The sequence below is a fragment of the Strix uralensis genome, chromosome 14 (genome assembly GCF_047716275.1).
Source record: "Strix uralensis isolate ZFMK-TIS-50842 chromosome 14, bStrUra1, whole genome shotgun sequence".
Taxonomy (NCBI): Eukaryota; Metazoa; Chordata; class Aves; order Strigiformes; family Strigidae; genus Strix; species Strix uralensis.
The window spans coordinates 10,296,872-10,318,222 of record NC_133985.1 but is presented as its reverse complement, the minus strand read 5'-3'; the positions used below and the strand labels follow the sequence as shown (position 1 = coordinate 10,318,222).

The 21,351-nt window shown below is 40.2% G+C and overlaps 1 protein-coding gene across 4 annotated transcripts in view; it reads right to left on the bottom strand.

Annotated features, from left to right (window-relative positions):
• Positions 1–20,690, bottom strand: part of GABRB2 (gamma-aminobutyric acid type A receptor subunit beta2) — a 170,181-nt gene extending 149,491 nt beyond the window's left edge. The window contains exons 1-5 of one of the 4 annotated variants that reach the window (XM_074883612.1): positions 20,548–20,690; positions 20,263–20,432; positions 19,174–19,406; positions 18,957–19,048; positions 17,905–17,972 (exon numbers count right to left, since the gene is read on the bottom strand). In XM_074883612.1, coding sequence (XP_074739713.1) covers positions 17,905–17,972; positions 18,957–19,048; positions 19,174–19,250 — 237 coding nt within the window. In that variant the 5' untranslated portion in view covers positions 19,251–19,406; positions 20,263–20,432; positions 20,548–20,690. Of the gene's footprint in view, positions 1–1,561; positions 1,640–17,904; positions 17,973–18,956; positions 19,049–19,173; positions 19,407–20,262; positions 20,433–20,547 lie in introns of those variants that run through there. The other 3 variants (XM_074883613.1, XM_074883615.1, XM_074883616.1) reach the window with 3 other exon arrangements.
• Positions 20,691–21,351: the final 661 nt, after the last annotated feature.

Sequence of the window (21,351 nt, the reverse complement as noted above, 5' to 3'; positions counted from 1 at the left end):
GGGAAAAATATTCTGCATATAAACAATTCTGCCTATATATGACATTTTATCTTTCTTTCCTAAGGTTCTTTCTCACTGAGAATATTTCCTGGAAAACAGATTTTCTCTCTTGATGGTTGTCTAATCTGCCATTTACAACTCAAGACATAATCCTGTTTATGACATTACCATTAGTTACAGTGGAAAACTTCCCCACCTCCAAGCTATATTCAATTTTGCAGACTGAAACCAGGATGATCGAAAGGACACTGTTCAGCAAACCCCTTATGAGCTTAACTTCTAGCATATGCTTATGTCTTAGAGGATATACGCCCTCAGCAAATGAACATGTGAGAATGGAACATGCAGAATTTCTTTTTCCATCTTGGTAAGCACTCAGGTTGCCATTACTGCTACAGTCAGTGTCATGATATAACAGCAGTGCCAGCTAGATTAAGGTCAATGGTCAGACATTTACACACTACAAATTCACCTTCACATTTTTTGTTTGTAAATATGCTTACACTTGATGAGCCGTTGATGTTGAACCATTTTACTGTATTAGGCAAAATAAACATAACAGACCCAGGGAACTGAACGAATGGGAACAGTTACACATACACACAAGGGGAAGGAAGAGAGACAAGCACTGCAGAGTCAGGTCAAACTGACAGAAATCAATGAACAACAAACAGTAAGATGAAACAGTGGAGAAATAGATGAGCTATAATGAGGAAAGGTTTGCACTTCAGCTGGTATTCAATACAAAGAAGTCCATGAATGTATTTCAGCTTTCATATGTGCACTATTTGTGTGCCTGTATTATCCAACATTGTTGTGGTCAAACAGCAAGTAAAAAATAAGACAGGAAAATTCATGAAGGGCATAAAAGTCACAAGGGCTGACTTTATCCCAGGAGACTAGCCCTCCCTAAATTCGTTCTATAATCAGTAAGAAAAAAAGAGTTGCTTTCAAAATGCAGAATGGGCTCCCAGCCTGCAATAATGTGGACCCAACCTAAACTAGAGACTGGGAAGGAACAAATTATGTTATGGTTTACTATCCTACAGTAAAAGAATAAAGTAGCATCTGAAAACAGTCAAGGGTAGGGAAGCTTACAACTGGACTATTGCACAAGGGAAGAAAAAAAAAAAAATAGGGCCACAACTCTCAAGCAAATGTCACGTCTCTTCATGCAAAACAAGGGCACACTGGAAGAGTAGCATATAGAAATTAAAATTAAATCTCAGAAGTACTTTAAGGGAAATTTAAATAAGCCCTCAGTTATACAGTGGACATTACAAAGCAAATCAATGTTTCAAATTCAAAACCAACTATGTTTCATAGATTTGATATTACTGACAATTGAAGAGCAGACTGATGATGCTATTAAGGGTGCTTTAACGTAAGATGAAAGTTGAGTAAGAAGTGGTGTATTTAAAACAGAACTGTGTATTTTTCGCTTTAAAGATTCACAAGACCTATATCAAACAAGACTGTATTAAAATACAGAAATGCTGATTTACCACACCCTGTCCATAACCCACCTTCATCTGTCTTTCTCAGTTAAGTTTTCACTTACCTCTTAATTAAAAAAGGAAGGTGAAGGAAAATTCAAGGACATATTCTGCTTATGCAGCCCAAACAACAGAAGTAACAGCATGTGGTTTCTCCTGTTACAAAATGACATACTATATATCCATCTTTACCAAAGAAGCTGGTCACATAGCCATATACACTGGCATTCTCTTCTAGATCTTCAGAATGACACAAGTTCCTCCAGCCTACAAATATATACAGATAGATATACACACTTCTCTATTTGAGTTTTGAAGACACATTGATTTATCAACATTCAGAACAAACATAATTAAAAGCTTCTTACTGTATTCATCCTGTATTAATTTTAATATTATCCTTCTCACAGACCTTATGCACAGAACAGTGCAATTTGCTGTTCCTCACGCACCTTAGGATTCCTGAGTGAGAATCCTCCTCAAAAGGAAAGCTTAATATTAGCAGTAAAAGACCCACAGATCTAATAACCATGGACTTTATTTGGAGAACGAGTACAGAAAAGGTCCTGATCATAACCAACTTCTGCAAAGTAGGTTCAGCTTTTAGCACAAAAGATAAATGTATGTGAAAATCTGCCCTGATAATAGGCTTATATCCTTCCCCCGGAAGACACTGATCTTAAAAATCAGATGGAAAGCTGCATTCAAAAACACTTTCAACAATTCTAACCCACAGGCTCAGTGAGTAATAGCAAAAATAATACTCCCTGTTAAGTGACCTGCTACACTGATGAACAGCGACCTCAAGATTTACCAGTTCACAGCTTATTACAGGGTAGTCAAAGTTGTCTGGTAGTTAAAATAGATAAATAAGTAAATTTAAAAAAAAAAAAAAAAAAAATCAGTCCTTGTCCAGCTAATTATCTGACAGAGCTTCCTTGAACATGCCAATTCAGCCCCTAAATCCTACTTCTTGCACAGCAGGAAGGCAGAATGCCTTCACAGACAACAATCAAAATTTGCCTCCCCGCTTCTTTCTGCATGAGCAGTATCTTGGAAATACCCAACAGTAGAAAAAAGGAGTTCACCGGCATGTGATAGAAAGGGGTGATTGATGGAAACCACACAAATGTGGTGCCTCAGAATTTTTTGTCCACTTTCCTACTGTGCTTCTGTGATGTATTGAGTGACAAAAAAAGGGGGAAAAAAAAAGCCACAAAATACTAATTTGTTATACCTTTAATCAAACATTTATAAATGACTCATCGAAAGATTTCACTGAGCCTTAAAAAAGATCCTTGACCTTCCACAATACTCTCAGTAGTTTAAACCTTCTGCCTGTCTTTCACAGGCATTGGGATCTTTTTCCATGACTCTGTCAATGACTTCATGCAAGTCAATGATCTTTTACAGAACATTTTTTTCCTCCATGTTTGAATGCTTTTTTCTATAGTATTGTGTTTCTTCAAAACTAAACAAAGACAGACCAACCATCTCTCTTTGCAAGTCAATTTGAGTAATTTATTTCTCTCCCCAGCAGCACAAAACATTTAAAACTAAGGTTAGCCTTGCATTTTAAAGGTATCTTACACATATCTGAATCAATTTACACTAACAAAGACTTTCAAGGTTTGTGATTACAATTTCTGTTTATTTGTGGCTTAAACTGTTTCATATAATTTACTTTCTTTCACAAGTCTGATAAGTTGCCTGCTGTTAATTCACAACAATTATACCTCATATTCTCTACAATCTCAGATTTTACCAGAGTGCATCTTGTAAATATTTGGTTATGACTTCACCTAGGATTCTATTCTGTTGGTAGAACTGAGGTTGTGTTATGCTTACCAAATACAAGTGATCCTAAATAAACTTAAGAACATGGACTTTCAGAGCCATAGCATGTAGGCTGAAGCATCTTCCATGGTTACTCTGGACACGCTCTCACTTTATCACTTACTGTATGTTCCTATATGCTAAGGTTTAGTATCTAAATATATCAAAATGCAGGATCTCAAATATAAGTAGTCATTGTTTATATAATATTTCAAGCTCTTTGGAACACTGTGCACGTATGTATTTGCAAATGAGGTAACAGATTCCAGTATCTATCAAAAATTTGTCTGGATGCTGAGTAACTCTATTCAATTCCACTCAGATTTCAACATGAAGTCTCACATACATTATGTTCTAACTTCCTGTTCTGAAATTAAAGTTTCATAAATACATTTCAAGACTCCATAAAGAATATATTCTCAATTGATTATTGAAGAATACATGAGTAACTCAAAAATCTAGAAATGGGTGCCTCTATTAAAATACATATATATTGCACTAAAACCTGAAGATCAGTAGTAACTCAGAGACAGTTTAAATTAACATTCTTCTGAATCATAAGTAAACGAGATGTAAGAAGATTCCAGAAACAAGACTGCCTTCAACACACCACTGTGAAAGCCACCACTTAGGGACTGCAATTAACTGCAACAGTGGCAAAGAAGCCCTTCTGTCCTCAATAGCTGACAAGACCCATTCATTCATTGAAATCGAACTGCCAATTTCACAAAAAAAGCCTCACCTTAGACTGTCCCTCTCCTTAAACTGATTGATCAAAAAAAAAAGTTACACACACCCCTCCCCCCTCCCGACTATTAGTCTCAATGCACCCAGTGCTAGCCATAGAACATACCTCAGACAATTGCTTACACTGACACTAGCATTAAAAAAACAACAAACCCCCAAAACACAAAACCAAACCAAAAAACCACACCACAAACCACAAACAACAACAAAACACCAAAAACTCCATGTCAGCATGTTTGTAAATGGAATAATGATCAATCCCAAAAACTCCAGCCACAAATACTAATCAACATAAAAACCATACATTTCAAGGCAGGAAGCCTCCTTCCCCAGAAAAAAACATACACAATATAAATATTAACTTCAACAAAAACAAAGCCACCCTTACATTTTTGATCTCAGTGAATTCAACCCATGGGACACTCCAACTAGGACCACTGAGGTTTAAAGTCACTTTATTATTTCATAAAAATAAGGAGCCATGAAGTGATGTTTCCAAGTCACCACAGCACATGTGTATTTCAAAAAGTTTCTCAGAAATGAGTATTCTTGCATAGATGACTGGTAAAATCAGTAGGTATTTAACAATGTAACCACCATATTCATGATATCTGCTCAATAAGCACCAGAATCACTTGACTGTAGCACAGGCATATGATGGAAATATATGTGCTAGAGGTTCCGAAAACATATCAAAAGTAAGCCTGAAATTGTAATGTATAGTTTACACATTAATAACATACACAAATTCCTAAATTTATGCGGTCTTCCCTAATGCACTGACCACAGTGTCTGGTAAAGGTACTAGACTGAAACAACATTCATTCCTCAGTAGTTTAAAAAAAAAAAAAAAAAAAATTAAGAAAAAAGTCGGTTAAACTATAATCTGAAAGAAAATATAAGAATCACTTTTAGGAGCAAGTTTACTGTCTCTCCGATTTCAGGCGACATTATGGGCTCTCTGTGGTCAAAAAAAGTTATTCCTAGTCCATATCTGGCAATATAATACAATCACACAGAAACACAGATAAACACCGTTACACAGATGATACGGCACATAAAAACTTAAAAGACTTGGGTCCTTCTAGGTTCATAAATGCAAAAAATGTTTAAACTGTGCAAAATAATTGCTCATGATACGTTACCGTATGACCATATGTACCACCATAACTAAATCAAACAGTTTAATACATGTAAATACTGCCACTTAATTGCTGAAATTATTTTTGTTCTTACTGCTTTCGTACAGCTTGAATACCTGAATATCACAACATTCAGAAATGTAAACCAAAGTTTGTTTTCATAACCTAGCATAAAACTCTACGCTGCTATACTACAGGACCAGACCTACTTCCATATGTGTTTCTTCCTCCCAGGTCCTCTTGCTCAAGATTTTGCCTTTCTACCTTCCCAAACCAAGCTTTCCCTCTTGTCACCTCCTTTCTAACCAGGTCTAAGGAAATAAAAACCAGCAATTAAAGAAATGTCATCTTGCTATACATTCTTCTCTTACAGAGAATGTCTGTTGGTTTGTTTTTTTTACGGCTATCTTTACTTAAGCTCAACTATACCTTTCCTTATCTTAAGGATAATAAAAAAAAGGAAGGAAAGGTTAAGGGATACATTTTTGAGGCAGAAAGAGTGAGGAAAAAAAAAAGTCAAAATTTAAGGTAAAAATCTGAGTCATACAGATATAATTCAATTTGGCTATTCTGTTGATACATTACCACACTATTTTCCTGATTTGCCCATCAGATATACAGAATTATTTTCCAATTTGTGGAAAACAGTCTGATTTCAAGCTTGAGTAAGCAGTCTGTCATTTATCATCTGAGCTATGAAACAGCATTAATTTATGTATTAACAGTGGATTAATAGCACTAATCTATAAAAATATATTTAATATTCAGTTCCCCATTAACTAATGAAACACAGATATTGGCTTACCCCTTTATTTCATAATTAAGGCTACCCAAACACAGTTCTTTCCCATTTAAGATATCATTCAAAATAAACAAACAAAAATCTTTGTTTAGAATGCTAACTGTAATGAAGTAATGTATTTATGATGTAGAACTCCTGCTCTGCATTTCTCACTCCTTCCTTTTCTCCCAAGGTAGGATCAGCTAGACCTATAACCTCTCCAATGAAATCATAGTGGTTCTTTAAGAGTAAGATAAATCATCAATTCCAGCCCTCCAGTATTTGTACTACTAAAATTTTTACTAATATTTGACCTGAATCTCGATGCTGTGGTTTCAACACATTACCTCGCCTATTACATCCTGCAGCTTGGAATAGTAAATTTCAAAGTGGCAGAGGTACACACAGAGTCCACACCAGCCAAACCACACAGTGACACGTTACTTTTGACAGCCAATGTTCCTCAAGCACAGAACTCTGAGAAACAATTTTCAAAAGTCAAACAGCAATTTTACTACTGAGTTACAAACAGCCAGAAGCATACAGGGATTCACTTCTAAGGTGGTGATGTAAGAACGGTGGCTGTTTGTCATTCATCAACAAAGGCACAGCAGAGTCTGGACAAAAAAGGCAAAAAAAATCCTCAAGAGCTGTGGCATCCTATTAGATAGAACCTGAGAAAAGTGGAAATACTAATATCTCCAGATAAATAATACTTTGGTTCCTAACACCTACAAAGACAAAAAGGTTGTATTATTGAACTATAATATGATAGCCAGTTAAAAAAAAAAGGTGGGGTTTCCAATATAATTTGCTAATTGATATTTAAAGGAATAAATATAAACTATTTAAAATTACAAAAGAAAAATGAACAATAGTTTTACCTGCCACCAGTACTACATGCTTCATTTGAAACGTTCTTTGGTATCAATTATTTAATGAGAAAACATGTAGGCACATTCTTTGTTTTCAAAAAGTTTAACTCAAGATAATTTAAGTTACATAAAATATGAAATACTTCCTTACAAAAAAAATTGTTTACCAATAAAACTGATTAAACCAAAACCTTTTCGTATACAAGAGCAGCAATTTTGACTGAAATCTCTCATTCTGAATCTTTACTAAATAATTGCTGCCTTCATGCTTTAACTGTTATCTAGTCAGCATATTATTGTGGTATAGATGTCTAAAATATCAGATGCCATATCTAAAGTTCATACATTGTGTTCTCAAGAAGCCAATTCAATTCAGAAGTTAATCAAAATTAAATTCTACACTTAAGACTTTGCATTACCATCTACCTTACTCAAGATGATTTTATGATCCAGAACAACAAGGTTCATTTTTATTCATTTAACTCAAAGTGAAAAAGGATGCCAGAAAGATACTGAGGTAAGCTGATGCCTTCCATTTTATTAACAGGCAGTTTGGCCCTAGTAGGAACCACATGAGCCTCCTAATGCTGCCTCACCAATGCATTTGGTCATGGTACAAACTCAAGACTAAGAGTAAAAAAAGCACACTCCTTCTATGACTGGACCTGTCAGCTTTTAAATAACCTTAAAACAAAGCTGGCAGCAAGGTCTTAGAACTTTCTGGCCAATAAAAACTACCAAATACATCCCTTCCCTTCAAAAGAGCACCTACTGCACAGCAACAGTTTTGGAGACTACTGTCCCCATTCACACTTGATGTCTGAGACCTTATAGAAGCCATCTTGTATTGCACTTTAAGTCTTTAAGTACCCACAAATCTTCTGTAAAAACAGGGCAGAAATAGCCTCAGTGGAAAAATCAGCATCAGATCTAGACATTTTAAGACTTCAAAACAAGTTTCATGTGGGACTTGAGCTCACAAAAGCATTCTGCAAAGCCTATGCACATAGGTGGGTACTTTTAACTGCATTTTTGAATGCAGCCAGTTAACTAGAATTATGATGGATTTCTCTGTAACTGGTCACTTGTGTCACGTAATAGTAGATCAATGAAAACTGTATTCATTTCCAGGCATTTACACTAACAAGAATGATTATAGTTAAGGGTCTCCTGGTATTTCCATTACAAATCTATTTTTCAGGGACTTACACATCAGCTGTAATAATATATTTTTGACTGAAACTTGATATGAAAGGTCTCACCTATGCTTATCTCAGTAAATATTCCTACACCTTTGAAAAGGCTTCTTTCAGAATCGAAAAAAGAAATTAATTTTGAAAGTAACTTTTCTATCTACTTAGGTTGTTAAGCATTTTATCCTGAGCAACCTAAGGTGGCACATGTTACAAGATACCAACATTACATCTCTAATTCTATTAGGGATGGAATTCCTAAAAGCATCTTGCATCACAAAACATCAGTGAAAAACAGCAACAAGACAGTATAAGAGATGGAGCATTCACATAAATTTTAGGAAGATTTCAGACTGATTAAAAGGCTTCTTCGGTCATTTCTGGACTTACATGATTAGTGAAACAATGCAATTAGTTGCAAAACACTGCTTTTCATTTGTAAATATGATATGCATTATTTGTTCAATCTTATTTCCTTCTTCCCTGTATGTTATCTAAAAGAATAAATCATTTCATAATAAGGATTAATAAAAGAGTTACACTCCTAAATTATTTAATTTAGAAACTCAGTCTACTGGACCTTCAAACTACTTTTTTTTTTTTTTTTAAATTTCTGGCTCCTTCAGCACACATCTTGTCAAACATGGATTGTTACTCTGACACCCTTGAGGGAGCCAACAGAGCCTATTGGGTCAGCAGCCCATGAAAGAGGGAAAAAAAATTTCCACTATGCTTTACAACTCCTTTGGATCTGCAGGGTCTTTTAACTCAAAAATACACTTTATAAAAGAAACAAATATGGATAACACAGTGGACCATAACGACTTCTGGACTATTGAGTAATAACTGTTATGCAAATAACAACACATATTTACCCTTGCGGACCATAAGGAATTAACAATATTTCACTACTTCTGCTAAATGGATGCAATAGTGCATAATGTTTTTTGCAAAATACCTTTTTAAAGGCCTATACAGAGAACAAATAAGTTTGAACACTAATTTTACTCAGTTGAGCAGAAAGGATCTCTGTTCCAAGTATTAAAACCTAATTTAAACTTCCATTTAAAAAAAATAATTAATCTACAATACAAATTAGGATCAGATTTTTAAAAGGGCTCTGCATCCATGGCAGAAAATAGGTTTTCAAAAGGCTTCAGTATCTTATTCAGATACTTAATTATTACATGTTTTAATAGGTAGTTCTCACTGAGGAAAAAATGCCTTCAATTCCTTGAAAGCAACAGGAACTTCTGCGTACTTCACAGCCGTATACCATGGAAGAAGTTGAATGAGAAACACTTCCAAAAATCTAAATCACAAGAGTCACAGTTCTCAGATATTCCAAATACGTGAAAACCCACAAACTTTTCTGGAAGACCTTCTTCTCATCTCAAATGAGTTTAGCATGACCTTTACCTAACTCTAAGCTTTCTGCCTGTATTTTTTCAAAGGGTTGTATCTAAAAAAAACCCAACATTTAGGGCATTTTGCACATTAGGGCCCTTCACCCTATGTCATTCCAAAATAACTTTTTGAGAAAACTGTCTGCAATGACTCACCTCTGGAAAAGGTTACATTCAAAAGTTTCTGCCATTTTGACTATCTAGTTCCCCGATTCCTGAAGATCTGTACCGCGCTTCTATACAGGATAGGGTTTTTCCAGGTGAGCAGGCACGTTGTTCCTACTTAAGCCTAGTCAGACAGGTTTGCAGTATTTAAATCTCACGAAAAAGTAGATAAAACTAGTATGCTTAAGTCATGCCTAACAATAGCAAGTCATGGCTACTGTAATTCAAAAACATTTCCAGCAACGAAGGAGAAGGTAAAGGATGGTTTGAAGCCTTTGGTAGGTTAATTCATGACATGAAAGACCTCTAATTCCTGGTCCTCTGCAATCTGAATACTTCCACACACAACCACCATAGGCTAACAAGCTAACTAAGAATAGAGGTTCACCGCACCCAGGCTACTATGCAGCAAAGAATTCAAAACTCATGACCACAGGAAGGAAACAGTCAAGAGCAGCAGTCAAGACACTCAACTGTGAAGGAAAGTTCTGAGTTGTAATCCGTTTTCACAGAGTTGCTTAGGTAATGGAAATACCTATTCATTAAAGAAGAAAAGAAAGAAGAAACAGTCCAAAGAGCGGGCACTGGAACTAGGACTTTCCACTTCAAGCAGCTGGATTTTTTTAATATGCATTCATTAGGGCAATTTAATATACTACCCCTGTCCAAGGCCAAACTTCCTGTAATTTTTTTCTTCTACTTGTTCAAAATTTGTTTCAGCACAATCACAATGAATCAGTGGTTTGTCTGTAGGAAAATCAGTGGAAATACTCTGAACTGCTGTATCTACTACAACAGCACACACCTGAAATGTCAAATGCATCTTTCAAAAGATTGCTTTTTTCCACGTAGTTAAATTCTTGTTACTTGAAAACTAACAAATGAATCCCTCTGTCAGTATTTACAGAATAAAAATTAATATAATTTTAACCTTGATGGAGATACGCAAAAAGCAGCTCAAGATAGAGAGCAATAGCACAGTCCCCTTGTTCTTGAAGTCTGGGGACATGGGAAGAGCTCACACATCTAAATGCTTTGTCTGGCCTGTGATAACCTACATTGAATACGATCTACAAATTCTATATTCAGTTGCATAGATATCAACTTCCTGAATGTTAAACGTCTTTTTGTATTTACAACAGAAATTTTAGTTTTGATTGGGAAGTAATTATATACTTAGTTGCAAAACTCATAGAAAAAGGACATATGCAGTAGATGTGATCCCAAGTCTGGGAGAATCTTTGCATTGATTAGCTAACTAGCCAGACTATTTGCATGCAAAGATCTTCGTAGGCAAAAAAGAGCACTGCTACTTCACAACCTGGCCTTCAGACAAGTAAAACTATAACTGTAAATATGCCCACTATATCACTTTTCCTATAAGGCTTGTGTTATACTAGCCATTATATGTCCATTTTATATAGCAATGCTGTCAAGAAATGTGAGCAGGGTGGGAATCCCTGTAGAAGCATAGTAAGAGTAATTACAATAAAGCACAAAGGCTGCTTCTGTCCTGTTTATCTTTTTGTCAGCCCACAGTATGCCTACAATTTTAATGTAATTATGCACATTCATTTATTTTTAAATTACAGATTGCATTCACCCATAGTAGCCAATTTTTCAGTATTAATAACTCAAGACGTTTGAATATTTCTAAAGTTCTTAACTCTAAAAAGACAAACACGATGCTATCTTCCATTAGTTAAAAGAGACATTTCAAAAATTACCTCATGGACGAGCACCCTTCTTTGAAATGAAGGGACTAAATCTTGCTTACCTAATTCATACAAGCACTTGCAGAGACCTACAGCATTAACCATTAAAAGCCTACAAGGAATCTGGATTATTTCTAGAAAAATAAAAGAATTATTACTATACAAGACTGTACTTCAACATGGTTGTACACTAAAGGCTCTACTATAAACCTTGCAGAGGGCTGCCCGGGGTATGAGGATAAAAAAAGGGAGGGAGGAATAATAAGGATTTAGTCACGGTGCACTGACAGACTTTAGAGTCACCAAGAAGCACAAATACGACCACTGGAACAGCTTAAAATTGTAATAAGTTTGTAGAGCACAACATAAAAATCTTTCATTCTAATACATGGCTCATCTATAAAGATTTTATGTGATTTTCAATAGAGAAGTTATGAAATAAAGCAACCTACAGTAGGAGCTAACAAAGTACACTTCATGTTCATTCCCACGCTTTAGCACCAAAACACTGCCCATAAAACATACTGAAGATAAATATATCTTTTCTTCTATGGCAGGAGCCAAATTACTTAAATATTTATAGGTCAAGGCTTTCTAAAAACAAGAAGGCAATAATTATCAATTCAGTTGTACAAATCACCTCCAAAGCAATCTCTTTAAATTACTGACAACTACCCCCTGGTCTGCCGAAGGGAGTGATCACTTTGAAAAATCACCAACAACAACGGAACAAGAAGATTTTCTACTGATTAAAGCTTTGCAGCGTAGTAGCACCCCAAAAGTGCAATCCAATTAACCATCTACGTTGACCTTAAAAAGAAACAAGAATTATGTCATGCTTCTAGATATACGTAATATAGATAATATACATAATACATTATTGTTTCTGAACTAGCTTATAAATGTAGTTACAAACTCACTACACTCCTGCATACATGTTCTAAAGGAATAATTTCATACTGTGGCTACATATATTCTAACAAACCAACACGAAAACATCAATCCACATGTTGAGTACCAATAGGAATACTCGCTTAGGTGCCCAAGAATAAATATTTCACTTGAACATGGGATCTCTTTTAAAAAAGTTTTACATACCTTAAAGGTAAGAAAGAAAAACACCTGAATTAGAGGCATGCAGTAACAAGAAATGGAAACCTATACCAATGTAATTTACTCCAGTTTGAAAATAAAGGTCTTGTGATGCTATCCCAGACAATAACTGAAGGAACAGGTGAAACAGGGTTTTCAGTAAAATAAAGTTCTCACTTCTAAGATATCCATCACCTGTTCTGCATTCACAGGAGTGTCTGTAGACACTTCAGTATGAGTCAGTAGTGTACAAGCACAATAATTTGGTGAGAGCCAAAATCAAACTGTCTGCTGAGAAATGCAATTTTGTGTGAAGAAGCATATGCATCTATGACACAGGGGAAATAATAAAACCAACAGTCTCTAGCAGCAGGAAGTATTTAGGATTAGGGAAGCAACACCTTTCCAATATTTCTAATATTTCATTTTCAATGCATTTTCAGTCCTGTCCTCTCTTTATTCTCTCTATGGATCATGTACAACTAGAATGGATCAACAAAAGAAGATATTGCCAACAGGAACCATTTTCCTCATCTCCTTCTGTACCAGTGTATATAAGGACACTTTTTCCCATTTTACGATCTTCATTTTTCTTTACTAGGACTTCTCCCCTGTGTTCTCTGGTTTGGAACAGCTCCACCCTATTTCCTTACTGCCGAACCCCCATTTCTTTTTATATCACAAGCCATCTCTTCCTTTTTCACACATAAAAATAATTGCTGCTACTTAAGAGGTAGCCGCACAGTTCCCGTTGTTTTCATAATCTAAACCTATGTCTCTTGAGCCCCTACTGAAAATATCTCAAGAAAACATAAGAGATTTTAAGAAAACCAGTAGTGGGTCTCTATTATCAAAAGCAACTGAAGATCAGAGGTCTATCAGCAAATCACAGCTGTGCCTGTACTTTTTTAGAATGAGAATATTCTGATCTATGAGTATTATACTTACTATTTTATGTAACTTTGGCATATCTCAAACATAAAAGTGAAATATTAAAAAAACCTTATTTTTCTTTTTAGAGCTTTGAAGTTACTAGGTTGTGTTGTGTAAAACTTGGCATACACTAATAAGTAAACCTTTTCCTGATAGATGATAACAGCTCCTTTGTTTCTGCAACTCCCACTTGATGGGAGGATTATGCACTCAATCAACCCTAATGGCTCCCACTAAAACAAACCAATCTATTGTATCTATTTAACTCCATGTACTCCACGTGCCAGAATCTGTACAATGATAAGCAAGCAAATACTTTAAATTAAATAAACTTCAGATTCCTCTCTGCAGACCCCCAATGACCCACAGCACGAATACTTGTATTTAATTAAATATACAACCCATTACCTCAAAAAGTGTATATTTCCTGGGTAAAAAAAAAAATATATTAATGGAACATTTCTCTCTCTTTTCAAGACATCCTGTACTAGAATCCCAGAATAGCCACAGACCAAGGAAGGAAAAAAAAAAAAATAAATGTTGACCTATTTAATGGGGAATAAGCCAAGACATTGAAAACCACCACGTGACTGACATTATCCATAGAAATCCTCATCTTATCTAGACAGATCAAATGCACAACATGTTATGCACAATCTTCAGTGGTGTCAAGGGAAAAAAAATTATTTCTGTACTTCTTAATGAACCTGTACCAATCTTTCAAAACAGTTTATGAGGGAACTGTTGGGAGGAAAGGGGAGAAAATTAGAATGGAGAACAGTCCTAAGACTGCTAGACACAGCCACTAATTGCTGTGTTGTTAAGGGGTCTACTCAAATAATTAACTAAGGAGGTGAAAATGTGGAAATGTGACATCCCAGCTAGCACTGGTTATTTTAAATAAAAAAAAAAAAAAAAAAAGAGAGAAAAGGAAAGAGTCTATTAAGCTCTCTGGAGATATTATTTTTACAATGATTGGTTAGTATTAAGGAAAAGGAAGATAAGAAGAAAATTCATGTACAGTAAGAAACACCTGGAAACTACCTTGAGAACGTTGAATTAGACTCACTTCAACATAGCTAATCTTACATAAGATCAAATTCATTAGGCTAGAAAAACTATTTTAGTAGCTTTCACACCTCTTTGTGTTTGCTTTCCATTATTACCTGAATAAGACAAACCTTAAGAAGTCTACAGTGTGACTAGCATAAAGCATACACTCAACAATACTGGATGACCTGGTCCAGAGAGGTCAGTGGAATTAGTCACTATCATTAGTATACTGCATAAAATCATTACCTGATGTGGTTTTCTTCTTTGCAAAATAAAAAGAAAAAAAAAACGAGTCAAAGTAGTTATGACACTTGTCAACAACCACATATGCCTGAAGCTCTCACTTTTTTCCTGTGCATTCCCCAGAGCTGGAAAGAATTATGTTCACAAGTACCAGTACTTAGAAACCATTTTTGAAAACTAAGATATATGCCAGTTCAAGTTTCTTACTACAAAAGGTTAAACAGCTCACAGTTTCAGCTCTGTTGCATACAAGAAATATTTGGAAGGCAGCTGTAAAGCTTCTTACACTGTAAGTTTGTTATGATGTGAAGTATTTATCACCTCTTTAAGAATTCAAAGTCAACAATAATATTCTTAAAGCATCTTTTTACACATTTACCTTCTATAACAGCAACTCTAAATTCTCCTGTTCAACAAAGGAAAAACTTTATTATTTACTTCATGACACTGGAGACAAACCTGCTTGCAGCGCAGCACAAATGTATATGGTAGATGGAATGTGTCGAGACTGGAAGCGAAACGCAAGTACGATAACTTTAAGGTAAGTTAACACTGGAATTAACAGAAATGATCTCAGGCTAAATAACTATGATTATTTAGCCCTCCTCCCAAGGCAAAACTTTGATCCCGTTAGTGTTCATACATGACCCCAGGCAATGATTTGCCTTTATCTCAAGTCGGTGGTGTTTGCCATGACTACTGGCAAAGCAACATCAAGCCCATGGCTCAGAAAAATAGGCCCATGAATCCACAAGATTCTTCCTGTGTCTCTCATTATCTCAGAAGGCTTTGCATCAGCTAACACTCAATAGTACTCCTCCTGGTTTCTACCCCAAATTCTGATGGCTTTGCAAGGAAAAAGTCAAGGCCTTGTATACTAAGTATTTTGTTGTCTCCTTGCATGTCTCTCTTCTCGTTTATTTCAGGCCTACCAGGATACATCAGTACTTGTTATGTTATACAGATCATCGTAAAAAGAACTGTTACATTTTGCAGCTAAGCATCTTAGTTTGAAATCTCTTCTGAAACTGTAAGTGAAAAAAAAAAAAAAAAAAAAAATCACATAAAATGAATGCCTGGTTTTAAGAAATAGGTAGCTTCTTAGAGTAAAATAAGTCCAGAGCTTAAAGGCATTAGGTAAACATGTGGGACAAAATTGCCCATACATTCCACACACACTCCCCCCACGGAGTTCTGCAGATCAGTCTGAAAAAACTTTTCTCACAAAGATCGAACATTTCATTATAGAAACACAATAAACTGACTACACAATCCTAAAAGTCATACTCAGTTTTATAGTTAGTCTGTGTCAGATCACAGTATTCTGATATGCTATCAGCTTTAATGGGAGACCAAGCTTCTAGAGATCATTGAAAGAAACAAAGAAAAGAAGATTCACAAGAATCTTCACAATCTTTTCACAAGAAAAGAAAACATTTGGCACTACCTTCCAGTTTTGAAGGGATGCGAGGATATAGCACTGACCTAGTAGATGGCAGTTCCATCAGGAAAACCCTCATCATTCCCACACTGGTCATGGTGGTATAAGAAATAACTCTGTATGTGCATACCTCTCCTAGCCATAGTTCTTTTAATGAAAAACAAGTGCTTTAAAATACAATGCAATTTTCCTTCTTTGAACTTAAAGCTCCTGAAGGTAGCAGACTAAATTACAATTTTAGTGAAACAAAGTTTGGAAGCCCATTTTAGACGCTTGGAAATATTTCACAAGTAATGTTGCTCAAAGTGAAACTATTCACTTTTCCTGGTATCTTGAAAAAAAACAGCACCAAGCTCTCTGTCACCAAGACCTCCCAGTCTCACAGTACAACCCCCAGTAATGTCATCCTCAAATTAGGCCAAGGGTTATATTTTACATTAGGGGAAATCTCCTGTACATCCCATAATGCATCCAATCTGAGAACAAATGTTTGCCAATTCATTCAATGCAACATGTCTGAGAACCCAAACGTGCCACTGAGGAATTAAACAAAGTATTTCAGTAGTAGAATGATATTAACACAACAGGTAACACTCAAAATACTTTCAAATGCATCACAATTGTATTTAGAAAGATGTTTCCTTACAAATTCTTCAAGAATAATGGAAAGCTTTCTTCAAACAATAAACTTCTATCACTAGTAACAAATATTTCACAAAATCACATTTATTTTGTATCAGGTGCTGCTAGCATGTTTCAGTGTCTTTATTTTGTCCTTTCTGTATAAAACTCTAAGAGTATTAGCCCAAATTCTGTGTCCTTAACCAGATGTAAGTTAAAAACTTCAAAACTTGACCCCAAACATTTCCGAATAAGAACAGTAAATGTTTGAACAGTTTAGTCTAAACCATGAACAGCTTCTTCTACAGTATGAATCTGAGACTTCTCCCATTTTCTCCACACTTTGTTAGTCTCCCAGGTAGTGAAAGCAAAACACAAGGTGTTATTACGCTATGAACAAGTTCAGCATCTGAGCACACCCAGTTCAAACTATTTAGAGGAGAGAGACAAACATCTCGAAGAATTAAACTTGTAACATCGACTCAGTCACAACCATCCAGAATAGTGTTGAGCTACAAAATAAAACTTGGTAAGCTTTGGGTGCCCACAGAAGTAAAAACCGCCCTTTCCCCCCCCCCCGCCCCCCTCCAATCCAAAGTGGACTGCTAAGGCAAAACAGCAAATTATTTTTTTTTTAATATCACAATCAAAAATTAAACCGAGAAGGGCGTAAAACCAGGCTTGCCCTTAAAACCTCCGCTCCGCTTCCCCGCGGCCCCGAGGAGCGGAGCCGCGGAGGAGCCGCGGGCGGGGCTTGGCGCGGGCCGGCTGCGCGGGAGCGGCCCCTGCGCGCGGCGCCCCGCGGAGCGGCAGCGCGGCCAGGCGGCGGCGGGGGTGCCGTGCGGGCGCGCGGCCGGCAGGGGGCGCCGTTGCTCGCGGCAAGGCGGGCAGCGCCTCTGGAGCGCGGCCGCGGGCAGCAGCGCGGCGGCCCCGCTGCCGCCCCGGGGCTCCCACCTCCTCCGCGCGGGGCGTAAACTCGACACCCCCCCACCACCACCCGCCCGCCCCCAGCCGACCCTCGCGGAGGCGGCGCGCTCCGCCCCGGCGGCGCCCCGGCCCTGCCGGGTCCCCGCACGCCCGCGGGCACCGCTCCGCCTTGGCAGGGGCGGGGGAGGCGACAGCCACCCCCTCAGAGAGCAGCCAGCCCCCAGCCCTGAGCACTCACCATGTTGACTTCCGAGACCATGTCTATACTGGCGATGTCTATGTTCATGCCGACAGCCACTGGGGGACCTGCAAACCAACGAGACGGTCCGCACTGTGATCGCCGAGAACTTAACTCGTTCTTACCGGAGTTAGCGGGACTCGGACCGCGTAGGAACGAAACGACGTTTAAACAGAACCGGGAAGCGAGGAGGAAGGCAAAAAGTCGTCCCCGCAGCCTGGGCCCCCGCCGTCCCCACAGCCAGCAGCGCGGGCTCCCTCCCGCCGGGCCGCGGGCAACGCGCCTCCGCGCGGCCTCCCCCCGCGCGCCCCCCGCCAGCTGGAGCGGGGTTTATGTAACACGCGTGTGCACAGCGCGGCTCTGCGCGCTCCGCCGCGGGCGCGCACCCGGGCAGACCGGGCCGGGCAGCGGCTGGCGGCCAGCCGGGGGCTGGGGGCTCCCCCACACACCCCCCCCCCCCGGGCCGCGAAGCGCGGCTCCAGCGCCGGCCTCCGCGGCCGCGCCCCGGCCCGCCCCCCTCCGCCCTGCGCTCTGGGGGCAGGGGCAGCCCAGGGGACGGCGGGCAGTGAGCCCCGGAGAGGGGGGGGAAAGGGGACACCCCCAGCGAACGCGTCCGAAATAGGCAAACTAGTTCGAAGTAGGAACACGCGGGGGGTTAAATGACATTTTTGTATCAGTTAACAGCACATCTTGTACTCAAAAATAGTAACTGTGATCACAGGCACATTAGGCTGAGAGGAGCAAACGTTAGGTAAACTTGAGAGATTTGCATCTCGATGAAACCAGTTAAACAAGGGTTTAATTACAGGTTAATAAACTATCAGCACACGCAGAAAATGAGGGACCGAATATGCAAGAGATTTAAGTGATCGAATTAAGAGCATCCTGTGCTAAGAAAATTGAGTGATAATGGGCTTAACTTTGGATCAGCTTGAGAAAATGGCAACACACACACACAGCCCAAAGCAACAGCACCCTCAACACGTTTAAAACCCACACACACCGAAGGTACACAGCCCGTAATCTCTCTTATTCAAAAGCAGTCAAATTACCTCCAAAATCTGGCCTCAAGCGAATGTCATAGCCCTTCAGCAGTCTATCCACGGTCTCTTTTACCAGTGACATATTACTAGGGTCATTGACACTAAAGAAAAAAAAGAATAATACTGTATTATTTCTTATTTCTCAGACCCAAGCTGTGCATTCCTCTCAAGCAGCAGCATGCAGTGCAATTCAAAGTAAAGCAAAAGAGATACCTTCATCACTCACCTCTGTGCACACACCACGGCTATTATTAAAGGGAATGACCAAATCCCAAAGTAACCCTTTTTCCGGACTCTCAGCATCCCTTTAGCTTTTGATATGATTTAGGGTTTCAGTGAAGAGAAGAAGAGATCCAACTTATTCTGGCCAGTGCAGTAATTCTAATGTGAAGCGCATGCGCACGGCGTACCACAACATCAAAAGGAGCAGTGGTTGCTGCTGGAGATGGAGCAAATTTCCTTGCCAAAAAAAAAAAAAAAAAAAATTAAAGGGGAAGAAGGAAATGCATTATTTTCTTTTAAAAAAGTCATGCACAGGAGGATCAAGTATTTTTGTTGTCCTTTTTGTTAGTATAGAATATAAATCAGAGCAAGGAGAGAAGTTTTAGGAGTTGCAGGGTACAACGGCTTTGCAACCTAGTTTAAAGGGGGGGGGGGGGGCGGGGGCTGGACGGACTCGGATTAGACAGAGGGGGAATAGGTTAAAAAGGGGAATGCACAGCGTATGTGTGGTGCGAGGGGCAGGTGGGGGGGGGAAGGGGGCAGTTTAACTTTGTGGTCCCTGGAAAGCACCGCCTGAAGCGAGGCGAGGTGCGGGCAAAGGAGCCGGCGCTTGAAACGGGGGCGGGCGGTGGGGGAGGAGGGGAGATGGGCGCCTACAGTATTTCTCACGAAAAAAAAAAAAAAAAAGGAAGAAAAAAAATGATGACGAATAGTTTCTTGTAAGAGGGGTTTAGGCTGTTTCCTTCCTTACTGTGCTGCCAGGCGCTGTTCCAGGGGCAGAGGCACTGGGGACTGAGGGGGTCGCCGGTTGCCGCCGCCGGCTCCCACGGGGCATTTGCTGGCGCTGGAGGGGCGGGTGCGGACCCCCCCCGGGCCCCGCTTCCCCCCTCCCCCCCCGGGCCCGCCGGCGCATTTTCCATATATCGACCGATGTTTAACCCAGGGATGCAAGTTCCTCAGGTAGAACTAAGCCCGGCCACAGGGCTGGGAGAGGGCGGGGGGGGGGAGGGAAGGGAAGAAAAACACCACCCTGAAAGGCAGTGAAGCTTTTAGCGATCATCCAGACCCGGTACAGGTTCATAAGCCCACTTACCTCCGTGGGTAAAACACCCAAGCTCTTCAAACGCAGCGTGTGATCCAATTAATGCCTCGGAAGAAACCGGAGACGAGCGGAAAGCTGATTTGGGGATGCTTTGAATGACATTTAAATCCTGAGCAGAAAAAAAGAGAAAGGAGAGAGAGAAGGAAAAAAACCACGAACCCCTGAAAAACAACAAACACCGGAGTTAAATTATTCCTCGCAAATCTGCTTTGTGCTCGTAGCTCCTTTTACACCACCTCCACCTCCTCCTCCTCCTCCTCCTCCTCACGCACATACCCGCTCGGCCGCGCGGATCGGTGCTGCTTCGCCGGGCGGATCTGGGCGGGCACACGTCCTCGGCCGGCCCGGGCTGCGCGGGGAAGGGACTGGGAACACTCGGGGCGTCAATTAACAAAAGAAATATTTAAGTCGCTGCAGGAGGAGGGGAGGAGGGGAGGAAAAAAAAAAAAAAAAAGAAAAAAACCCGGGGGGTGGGGGGAGGGACAAGGGTGAGGGTGTTGCACAGAGCTCCCCGCACTGCTCGGTCCCGCACGCAAGGGCTGAGGCGCCCGGAGCTGCCTGCCCTGCCCCGGGCCGGGCCACCGCCGCCCGCACTCCGCGGAAAGCGGCGGTCGCCGCCTCTGACGCCGGGGCCGGGGCTGCCCCGGGAGTGCCCGGCCCCGATCCCGCACGCAGACGCACCCTGGCCCGGGAGCGGTGCGGAGCCGGCGGCTCCCCGGGAAGGGCGCGGGAGGAAGGGCTGAGGTGGGGGCGGCCAGGGGGGCGGTGGGATGCAGCCTCACCTGGGGGAGAGGGGGGCGCTGCCCCCGGGGGACGGCAGGGCTGCTAAAAAGGTGCCCAGCAAACCCGTAAAACAACCGGCAGCCCCGAAAAGCAGGCAGCCATTTAATACGGACCGGCAGCTACCTTGGCTGGCGCGCTAAAGAGCGGGGAAGCCCCGCGACGAGCCCCGCAGCATCCACCTGCGGCTGAAGCGGAGCCTCGGGGCCCCCCCGCCCCCCCAGGGGCCGCGTCCTGCCGCCGGGGAGCGGGGAGCGGGCCCCCCTCCGCCGCACCGTCCTCCAAGGCAGCACACGGGCA